This window comes from Ruditapes philippinarum, unplaced genomic scaffold (assembly GCF_026571515.1).
Source record: "Ruditapes philippinarum isolate M1 unplaced genomic scaffold, ASM2657151v2 ctg10886_1_1_1_1, whole genome shotgun sequence".
NCBI lineage: Eukaryota > Metazoa > Mollusca > Bivalvia > Venerida > Veneridae > Ruditapes > Ruditapes philippinarum.
Window position 1 is genome coordinate 20,886 of NW_026855107.1, and position 11,422 is coordinate 32,307.

The 11,422-nt window shown below is 30.8% G+C and overlaps 1 protein-coding gene across 2 annotated transcripts; it reads left to right on the forward strand.

The window, feature by feature from the left end:
* The first annotated feature begins 221 nt into the window (after nt 1–221).
* On the forward strand, nt 222–11,133 carry LOC132742125 (uncharacterized). 2 transcript variants are annotated; one of them, XM_060730445.1, is made up of 9 exons: nt 222–562; nt 1,901–2,045; nt 2,923–2,998; nt 3,418–3,556; nt 6,198–6,259; nt 6,773–6,988; nt 8,210–8,526; nt 8,830–9,202; nt 10,411–11,133. In XM_060730445.1, the coding sequence occupies exons 2-9, from the start codon at nt 1,968–1,970 to the stop codon at nt 10,536–10,538; spliced, it is 1,389 nt and encodes a 462-aa protein (XP_060586428.1). In that variant the 5' UTR covers nt 222–562; nt 1,901–1,967; the 3' UTR covers nt 10,539–11,133. The 2 variants fall into 2 exon arrangements, with proteins under 2 accessions (XP_060586428.1, XP_060586429.1); XM_060730446.1 differs by having other exon boundaries at nt 6,776–6,988.
* The last annotated feature ends 289 nt before the right edge of the window (nt 11,134–11,422 follow it).

Here is an 11,422-nt window from a genome sequence, read left to right on the forward strand (position 1 = left end):
ACTTAACGTTTAACACGAAATAATAATCGCTAAAAGATAACTTTTAACTGCCATTCGGGGTTGAAAGTCACTTTGTTCATTCGCATTTGTAGTCGCGTGATAAATCTTCTTTTTTACCAATCCTTTTGTTCAGATTGTCAATTGATATTATCGAGCAAGTCACCTCAATCTTTAAAGCGCACAGATTGATCAATATTTACCTTAAACACTCGAATTTAATGATATATACTGGGGTGGATCAATATTTTTTATGCAATATGAAGTATATTTTATTAATGCAATATGAAGTATATTTTATAATTCAAATCTGATGAATGTGTTCGTGTAATACCTTTCATGATTAACTTCATGTTAAATATGGCTTATAAATAGATGCTCAGTTAAAAGTACTGAAATTCGGGGTTACATAAAGAACTCGAGTAAAACAATCTGCTATATACGTTTATGATGATATTTGTAATGTTTGCGGATTACCTCATGGTTTCCCAATCTTTTTTAATTTGATATTGAAATACATTTGTTGAGAAGACAAGGCCATAGGAAGGACATTTTTTCACCTGAGGTAAACGTAAAGAAAATTTCATATTTTATTATTCTACATTTTTTGAAGATTTTTTTATTCTTTATAATATTGCCTTTCGTTATTATACATTATATAGTATTTATAAATATAAGAACATATCAATAAAAATGATGTTTTATCCCCTTATATTTTGTTAGTTTTAAATTATCTATGTTATTTAATTTTATGTTTAATGTTAAAATATGATAAGCAAGATCAACAAGGAAAGGCGGCGTTCAATGAACGCAAGTTTAATATAAGTTAATATATGTTAAGTTTAATATAAAGTTGATTTTGTGAAAGGGACTCACACTTTATTCGCGTTATTACGCCTTTTGATGCGCGTTATAACGCCTTACCAATATCTTATTTCATTTTATTTGATAGTTTTAGGATTTCGTATAAATGACATCAAATCATAGAGTTAAGTCTTTGGTGAAAACAATACTCGTTTCCTTTTACCATCATAGATTCTGAAATGTAAGGAAATGATAACGTTTAAAATGGAGAAAAAATAACTACCACTTAAAGTTTGAACAAGTTCATTTTTAATGATAAAACCATTGTTCGTGCTTTGACAGGCGTCCACCATTTTTAAGCCAGGCATTATTTTAGTTACTCATACAATAATATAACAGACATTTTCCAAATTTGACGTAGTGAGATATCATTACACAAAGTAGAGTTCAGAATAATTATATCGTTTTCCAATTAGTTTGATTTGTTGTTAAAATTCGTTACAAAACAGACACATTTCCATAATAATATTCTATTTGCAATAAATAGTGAAATCGGATTTGGCAATAAATATTTTTATTTGCTATAGATAACATGCAAATGCACATTATAATTTCACGAAATATCCAATCATCAACTTATCATCATTCGAATTAAATTCTTTGCATAATTAGTATTCTTTACATTTTTGAAAGGGCTATTGTATTGTTTTGAATAATCCTTTTGGTCAAAGATCAAATATTTTGATATCCTATACATTTTTGTTATGCACACAACTCTAGTTGCGTGATCATAACAATTTGCTTTTTACGTATGTCTACTTAGTTTTGTAAAACACACAATAGACTTTGTCAAAACGTTATCTTTTCAAACAATCCATTCATTCGTGGTGCCAATATATTTTAACTGATTTATATCTCGTGCCTAATGATTATTTAAATTTAAAGGACCAGTCAAACGACCAAGATTTTTAGTATTAAAATCGCGATAATATTAAAACATTTTACTACAAAACAACTTCTGTCAATTATCATAAATAATATTCTTGAATAAACTTTGCTTTGTCTTTCATGGTAATGGAAAATTTAAATAAAATTTCAGTGGCCTATCTACAAACGATCTGGCGATTGTATTTTGTGTATATACAACAACCTGAAACGAAACAAAAATGAAGATAAAGTTTACGTTTGTATGCTTGTTCCTTATCATTCTACACGTCTCTGCAAAAGAACCAATAGAGTCAAAGGTATTAGTTCATAACGTTTATTTGTATTAAATAATTCATATTACTATAATTATTATAATTATAATCATTATTATTATTATTATTATATACGTTATTAACAAATAAAGATATGAATTGTCTATCGCTTTACATTCTAAATATATTAACAATATCATCTGCAAAGTACGAAAACGTGTAGAACACCTTTATATATGTAACAATTTTAATACAAAACTGTTCAATTTACGATCATATAAAAATAGAGTAATACATAACTGAACGTTTGAAGACCCGTATGTATAAAAAGTTACTGTGAATATCTGATGAATATAAGGATTTATACACATTTTCATTACTTGTCTATAAAGATAAACTCTTGTGCAGTCATCTTTTGCTAGTTTTCATATATACAGATATAATGTTATAGTAAATTCTAACACGACCCGCATTTTTCCCTATTTAACATAGAAGAACCGAAAGTGTGTGTTATTATGCTATAAAGTCACTGTTTGACGTTCTTTATTTAGACATGTGACGTAATCATTAAAAATGTGACAATAAGTACGGAAACAAATCAGGCGCAATTTAGCTGCAGCATTTATTTCTTGATGTCGTGTTAGAATCGAAATAATATATCCAAATCGGCGATTTTATTGCTTGATAAAATCACTGTTTGTCGTTCGGATGCGCATCATTATATCACTCGGGCTACGCCCTCGTGATATACTTCCCCGCATCAAAACCCCAAACAGTGATGTTATTGAGCAATAAAATCATAGTTTGGGATAAATTATTTCCTAAATATAAAAACGTAATCAAGAGTAAAGATAACATAAAGGAAAATGATTAAATGTTGAAAATAATTATATTTAGATAATTTTAATAATTTCATTTTAAGGATGACAGGAAGCTGACTACAGATGAGAATGAAGTTTCACGGCGTAGGGGAGTTGCGATGAAATGGGGAATGTTTTGTAAATACGGTCATTTCATCTTATCTCTTTTGTAACTTTCGTATCACTCACGATATCCGCTCTATTTTTCTAGTCAATGAATCTTTGGGTTTTATTATGACTATGAATGCATGATCTTCAAATGATCTTTAAATAAAGCAAATGAATCTGTAGCAGGAACGATTTTTGTTATTCTGATGTCGAATAATGTTTAGATTTTTCACCTGTAGGTTGGCTGTTTTAAATAACAAATCATCATTCTATGTTAGCAAAAACATTTGTTACTTAATGTTTTTAACAGTCACACTGTCAAAACCGCCTCACACTAATTCTGTAATTTCTTTCTAAATTAAACACATACATGTATCTGTTCACTTTACCAACGGGTATTTGGAATATTAATGTGACAAAAAGCAAATGACTTTTATAACATATTTCAGATCCTGATAAAATGACTGAGACCGATCACATGATCTTTCTGGTTGTATTTGGTACATGCACCATTGGCATGTTGATAATAATAGCTTTTTGTGTATTCGCTATGTTATATGCATGTATAGCGGTGTGCTGTTATTACAGGTAAACGCTCAACGAGGTTTATATATTTATTCTATCGTAAGCATAAAACATGCAACAAATAAAATAACAATAAGACTTCACATTACAAAACAGATATTTTACAAGACATAACATTTCACAAAATACATAATACAAATTATTATACAACAATTCAAATTCCAATAAAAACAATTTCACAAATAAATAAATATATACATGGAATGCTAGATAGAAGAGATTTTTCAAAATAAGTTAATTGATTATCAGATATAAGCAAGTATTTCTATAAAAAATAACTGACAGTAAACTTATATAGATGTTTTCACTTTGAGATTTAAACAAGGAGTGGTCTGCTACATTCCAGAACCAAATCAGCTAAAAATAATAAAAATAACTTGCATATCAAAATCAATTATTCATCACTCAACTTAGCTGAGTTGAAATGGATTAAAAATTTACAAACCCCTTTTCCACTTGGCCTTTATGACAATATCTTTTAAAAGGTAATATTTCTAAAGATCCCAGTATTGACATTTTTTTCTATTCTTAACATATGGAAGCGGAAATCTCGTTCTCGAGGAATACGTAAAAATGGTAACATCACACGTAAATCTAGAATTACTATGTCTGTTTCCGATCTAAATAACATCTTGACTAATTCGGGAAGACATGCTATGTTATCACGTCTAACGGTCTCTAAAAACTTTAGATGAAGAAGCTGTTAGCATTGATATCCAAACTGATCCTTTATATACTGCAGCCTACCTTATACAAAGGTTTACACAACATATTTTAAGACCTCATATTGACACCACCGCTGAACATGTCAGGAAATTTCTTAAAGTAACTTTTCTAAACAAAGGTATTGATTTCATCGATTTACCTAGTATTTTTCGTGATAAACGCGTTACCGACGCGATTCCTAAATATTTCAAAAACTCCAAGATTCCAATTATTTGCTATAAATATAAAACACCTGTCCGAAATATCATACTTAATTATAAAAAAAATTGTCTCTGACCTAGACGTTAAGACTAAAACACCATCTAGTTGAGACTGCAAAAATTCTAAATTCTGTATTTAGGATTTTGGCCATATAATCACTGGTGATTTTGATATAATAAACGACAAGAGAACCGTTATTTATTTCTTAAAGGACCAAAATATCGAATTCCTTCCGATATCGATTATAATGCTTGTCGAAAAAAATATGGTAGCCCGACGAAACAAGACAGAAGACGAACATTAAGACAATTCAGTCCCAAAGGGCTTTACGAACTATCCATCATAGAATAGATAAATACAGAATCCCTAAATAAAGCCCAACACGGCAAAATTGAAACTGTTGCAGGCTCGGTTTGATTGAGCCTGTTCATGGACGGTACTGGAAAGTGCAAGTTACCGTCCACGCCCCCTAGCACCGGCTTAAGCAGAATTCAACATTTAAACATGAAATAGTAATATTTTGAATTTCGAAACATCCGCAGATGTGTTCATACGGCGGTTATCATGGAACCTTCAATGTGACACTTCCGTGCCATTCTATGAAAAGCGGCGTATGTTCCCAAAGTAATAAAAAGCGTTATAAGAGTCTCCCACTTGGTCCGTCAGATGTAATCAAAAGAGGAAAGCGTAGTGTCCAACTGTAAAAGGGTTGAACACTTAACACGCAGTATGTCTTAAAATAGTAGGGTCATAACCTCTTTTAAACTTTTAATGATTTTAGTAAAAACAGCAGAAAAAATACCATGACCCAAAATCTTACGAAGTTTGTAAATCACATCGCCATAAAATAGGGAAATACAGAATCCCTAAAGAAAGCTCAACACATCAAAATTGAAAATGTTGCAGGCTCGGTTTGATTGAGCCTGTTCATGAACGGTACTGGAAAGTGCAAGCAACCGTCCACGCCCCCTAACACCGGCTTAAACAGAATTCAACATTTAAGCACGAAAAATGGTAAAATTTAGAAACATCCGCAGATGTGTTCATACGGCCATCAATGTGACACAGTAGTGCCATTCCATGAAAAGCGGCGTATGGTCCCCAAGTAAAAGAATGCGTGTGCCCTAAACGAGAAAACAATGGGCGGAACTAAATACAATGGAATTTTGAAAGGGGATCTGAGGTTATGAAGTCTGCATTGCACAGACAAGACGACAAAAGACACATTTAAAAAGCAGACAACATATTCTAAGGGTGATTATACAGTATTCAAGTAGGAATACTGGAACCACCCAAGTTGAAAAAACCAGGCTGGCTAATCCCTTGTCGCAGAAGAGTTTTTAAATCACTATTGAATTTAGAAGTTAATTAAAGTTACGATTGTAAAATTTAGTAAAACATTTCCGTAATTTATGATAGCAGTAGTCCTGTTTTAGAAGCTTGCTGGTTATAAAAATATTCCGCTCGTTGAAATCCTTTACGTTGCTACAAGCTCTAGCTTAGTTTTTCTGTCTTGAGTCAGTATCAATAGTTGTCAAAACTTCCAAAGCAGGCTAAGATATTATTTTGTCTTTAAACACATCAAGATATCAAAATATTGAAATTTGTTAAAATGTAATACTATATTATATATCTAGTATTTATAGTAACAGTGTATAAACTATTTATGTTTTGATATTTTTGTTATTATCATTAACATCTCGTCTTATTTTTGTAGACGTCAAAGAGGACGGAGTGCATCACATGTTATAACAACACAACAAATCCTATCACCGACAGGTAAGCACTGATGTTATCTTATAAACCGACGGCACGTTTTCATAAATGTTTTTTTTAAACAAATGTATGATTAAATTTAATATTTCAAATACTCACAAATATTGTTTTATTAATTTTTAACAAATTTAAGCAAATATACAAATGAAACCGTCAATTTGCGCACCAAAAAAGTCTTACAGAAGTACTGTATTAAAACGGTGTGACGCTATCTTAATAACGATTTATTGTTCACATGAACATATAGTTTACCAATCTTTTTTATATACACAATAAAACAAAATAAATACACAATTAAGATCGATACGATATTATCGCAATAGATTTCACTGTACAGTATTCCTGCATTATTTTATATTATATAATACTCAAAAGAAAAGCTTTCTACAGTTTACATCAAGTTCTCGTTCTATAATTATGAAATAATTAATATAATATATCAAGTTTATTTTCAGTTAGCATTGTACAATGTTGTATATATTCATGCTTAACTATTGGTATACTGTACATACTAAGCAGGTGAAACTGACCAACTATTGAATGGACAGAAGAAACATGTAAATTTTCATAGAACTATTGATGGAACATTGTCCAACATTGCGATGGATAAACTATCTGAGATGATGAAATCAGTCGGTCTATTATATTGGAATAACGCACCAAGGGGGACGGTGATCAGAATTGGGTCAAATTTTATTTTGACTGCATGGCACGTTATTCAACCAATTGTTTGTAAGTATAAAAGTAGCAAAACATAATAAAATATGGTTTTGATCTAGATTGAAATAGAACTAAATTTTTTAGTTAAATTCATTTGAGTTTAACAATTTTTGAATAAATTTAAAATGAATATAATCATGAAAACCCAGGCGCTAAATATATAAATCTTATCACATATGATGTAGGTGTTGATAATGAACATATATTTAAAATTTAAAGTGAATTCATGAAAACAATATGAGTTACAGAATAAATTAGGACGATTCAAAGGTTAAGGGGGAGACAATTCTGAAAATATGGACACTAGATTTTATAAACCTTGTAATATTGTTTGAGTAAAAATAACAATTTCATGAAAAAAAGTCATGCTAGATTATTGTATCTTTTTGTACATGATTTGATTCAAAATAAGGACTATATACTTACAATAACGTGAAGTAGACACCTTTCGAAAGAAAGAAGCTATAGAAAACAAATATTTCTTTCATGAAAATGCTAAGTTAAAGCCAGGTAATTCTGATTTGTTTTGTGCAAGAGTTGTTAAGCCTTTAAAATATTCTTGAAGTTTGGTGTAAATGCCAAAAACAATAAAGAAGTAACAGTTAAAAGTATTTTAAACAAAAATCTTTAATCAGAGATCTGACGCGATCGTAGAAGCTGAGTGAATATGACAGCTCTCAATAAACTCCATATAGCATGATTAGTCGAGCTTAAAGTGACGTGTGCAATTTCCAGACTGTCATCTACTCATATTTCAAGTTTCATAAAATATCTTAAGTGCTTTTTGTGTTATCTCGGGATCCACTTTTTTGGAAAGACATATTTACCATTTTAATGTCTATTCATTGCCATAACAACAAACGTTTTCGGTATGGGAAGAAAAAATACGTGCATACTCTCCAGAGTACCATCTGTAAGTGGCATTAAAGTATCTTCAGTTCTTTTTGAGTTATCACATGAACAAATTTGTAGATGAAGAGAAGGATGGACAGATGGAGGTCAAATCTAAAATACCACCCGGTTGAATCGGTGAGGGACAAATTAAAGTTTTATCTTTGAGACAAATCCTCCGAAAAACAGCCATCACTCTGCAAAAGCCAATCATGGGATGTCCGGCTGTTGTATTGAGGTTGCAAAGTGTTTTTTAACGGATAATAAAGTAACGATTAATGATGACTTATAATGACTGAGTAAACACAACCTTATTGTTAATGATTATTTTGTGTATTTCAGCAACCCCCGGGCGGATCGATAACAATGGTAGGCCTCAAAATAGCATGAACTTAGAAAATTTAAAAAAGAAAGACGTTGTTAACGTTGGCTTTAATAAAGATGCTAAAAACAAAGAGCATGACTGTCGATCTGGATTGTTACCAAAAATATGCTTTCTTGACAGAGCTAAGGATGCTTGTATTCTGGAATTGGATTGTGATAGCAGCCTCGTTCCTGCACCATTCAAAGATTTCAGGGACTTTCGACAAATGTGGGAGGGGACACCCCAAAGCAAATTCGTACATGTCATAGGACAACATCCAACCACAATGATTGTTGTAAGAAAATATATTTTAAATGTTTCAGATTTTAATATCAAAAGAAGGACAAAAACTTAATCAAGTATTTATCTATTTTGCTACACTATAGAAAATATTTAATTCTAATCTGTATCTGTACAAAACTGAGATATTATCGTATTACATTTCATTATTATATCCATAATCTCTTTAAACTGTAATTATATTTGGACATTACCTGTCATAACAACAACTTGCAATTCCTAAGATTCTAAAAAGAACAAGTCTTAAACAAGTCATGTAATTTAAAGTATAATTCAGCTATCAGTATTTCCTTTTCAGGTTATAGACCCCGGTTGCAAAATAATATCAAAAGAAGATAAAAAGGTTAAAAAAATTAAAAAATGGCTCAAGGCAAATAAAAGTAAGCTTGTCAGAAACGGACACAATAAATATGATGTTGAAGAATGTTACGAGTATTATTATGACAGTGATGACTATTTGCTGCTTGACACATATTTAGAATTCGGAGCAAGTGGAGGCGCTGTAGTGTCATTTACACCTGACGGAGACATTGCTTTAGTTGGGGTTCTGCTACAAGGTATTCCATCTTGGTACTGGAATAAAGAAGGTATCGAACATGGCTATTCGAGTAAGGTTCGAATTGAGGTTGCATGCCCAATATCAAACATTCTAAGTTCAAAGGAATGGAATGGTAATTTTACTTAAAATACTTTGTTTTGATTCCTTAAATTTGATGTAAAAACCTTAAGAGACCGTTAACTTAAAACTACTTGGCCCTAACAATTTAAAACTGTTTGGCCCTAACAACTTTAGGTTTGAATAGCGCAAGGGACTTTAATTTCTTTCATATGTGGAAGCTATCAAGTTAACTTACGGATTTACTAAGGTGCCCGATCGTGCCAGAAAAAAATGCACGCTGAGATATCTGACGTCTTTCCCCAGGAGTAAGCTAGAATGTCGCCATATGAACTCTTCTGTAATAAGTTCGGAAATAAAATAATCAATTAGTGAAACAAATGAATAATTGAATTAAAATAGATAAGGATACAACTTAAACGTGAGCTTTGGATTTTAAGTAACCTTTAAACAGTGTGCTTTAATATACATGTACAAAACATAATGAAAAGTTACACTTATGTTTCCCGTTTCTACTACTTAAAAAAAATTCTAAAACAATGTGTTTGATATTGTTTATATCGACGCCGCATTCATTCTTTATTTACTAGCTGGAAATCGAACGTTTGGAAACAAGAACAAATCTTTAAATTAGTTTCTTTTGGATATATCAAACAAACATGGTGTTTACCAAACATGTTGCCTCTCATGGCCATTCTTTAGCAAATGTTTTGTTTCATTGAATTCTTGCAAATTAGCAACTTTGTATCAGTTATATAATGAAAAGTTGTAAAGATAAATAAGAACTATGATGGGTAAAAGTTAAGAATCATTGTTTATGAAAACACTATTACTTTCACATTGTTTTTACAATATGAATCAAATCCCAAACGTATAACCGATAATGATGTTTAAATATTTCACGAAACATAAACAAATAATAGTAAAGTATAGTAATCGTCCTTTGTACCTACATATATTTTTGTCCCTTTAAAAAAGTTATTTCTACTGTCGATTAAGTAAATATTTGCAGTTCTGAATGAAATGAACGAATTTATTACTGTTCAATTGAACATAACGAACATGTTTTAAGTAATAAAAACTATTCCAAATGGCCATTATATGAGAGAAAAATCAGACCTCAACGCACAACACATTGGTCAGCCAATCTCTTATATAATGGACAGTTTTAAGAACATTTCCCATTTAAATATGCATTACTTATTCCCCGTTGGCTTTGTCTTAAAGATTTGTAATACTGATGGATCACACTATCAAATTTAGATTCAGAAAAACGAAGAATAATTGAACAAGATGACACTTCCATAAAAATCGAAGAAGATATGGAAACAGATGATGGAGACAAAAATGCAGTCGATAAAAGGCTTGCATCTTTAACTCTAGATGATTGAGCTCCAACAAATATGAGGACTCGTTTGCTTGATTTAAGAAATGTGTTGCAATGCATTATTTACAATAATTTTTTTGTCTTTAATCATAAACGTACAAGTTAATGAACTTGATTACATCCATCTTTCATTAATTCCATTGCAGTTTACTTTTATCATATTGTGGTCGGTATACAGTTAAATTGCATGCAGATAGATTTATTTTTTTTTGTATAGATTATTGTAAACATTTCGTCATTCAGATAAATTTTATCCTAAAGTTGTGAATCACAGGATGTTCTAGTAATTAGAATTCATTTTCACAACTATGTTTTCAAAAACATTTTCAGGGTCTTTTGATTCCGTCATGTGAGAAAGCTATTCAGCAAGCATTTTGAGGATCGATGGTACTACTCAGGCGTCAGCTTTTATCCTGGAATAATACATAAAAGGATACCAGTAAAGCAGAGTCATATGACCTTTTTAGTGTCGGTATACTTGGAATAGAACAACAACAATTTTTTTAATGTTATTTTCCATTGGTGTTAGAGCTGTGTTTTACATAATTCATTGCATTGTAAATTTATGACACATTTCTTAATAAAGACATTTCATTGCATTTTGTTAGCTTGAATATTCTGAAAAAAAGTGTTTCAATAAATAAAAAGAAGTTTCTCAGAAGAGATTTACAAAACAAATACATTAGTCTCTTGTCATCGGGATTGATTATCAGACTGCCGTGTGAAGGCTATATAAATTCATCCTGTACTTTCATAGGAGATGTTTCCTTTCAAATCATGAAGTATCGTTCAGCACGGCGTTGTGGTATTTAAAGTTTCATCTATCAGGGTTTTTCTTTCATATATATATATATATATAATAAATGGCTGTATATAATCCCTCATTGG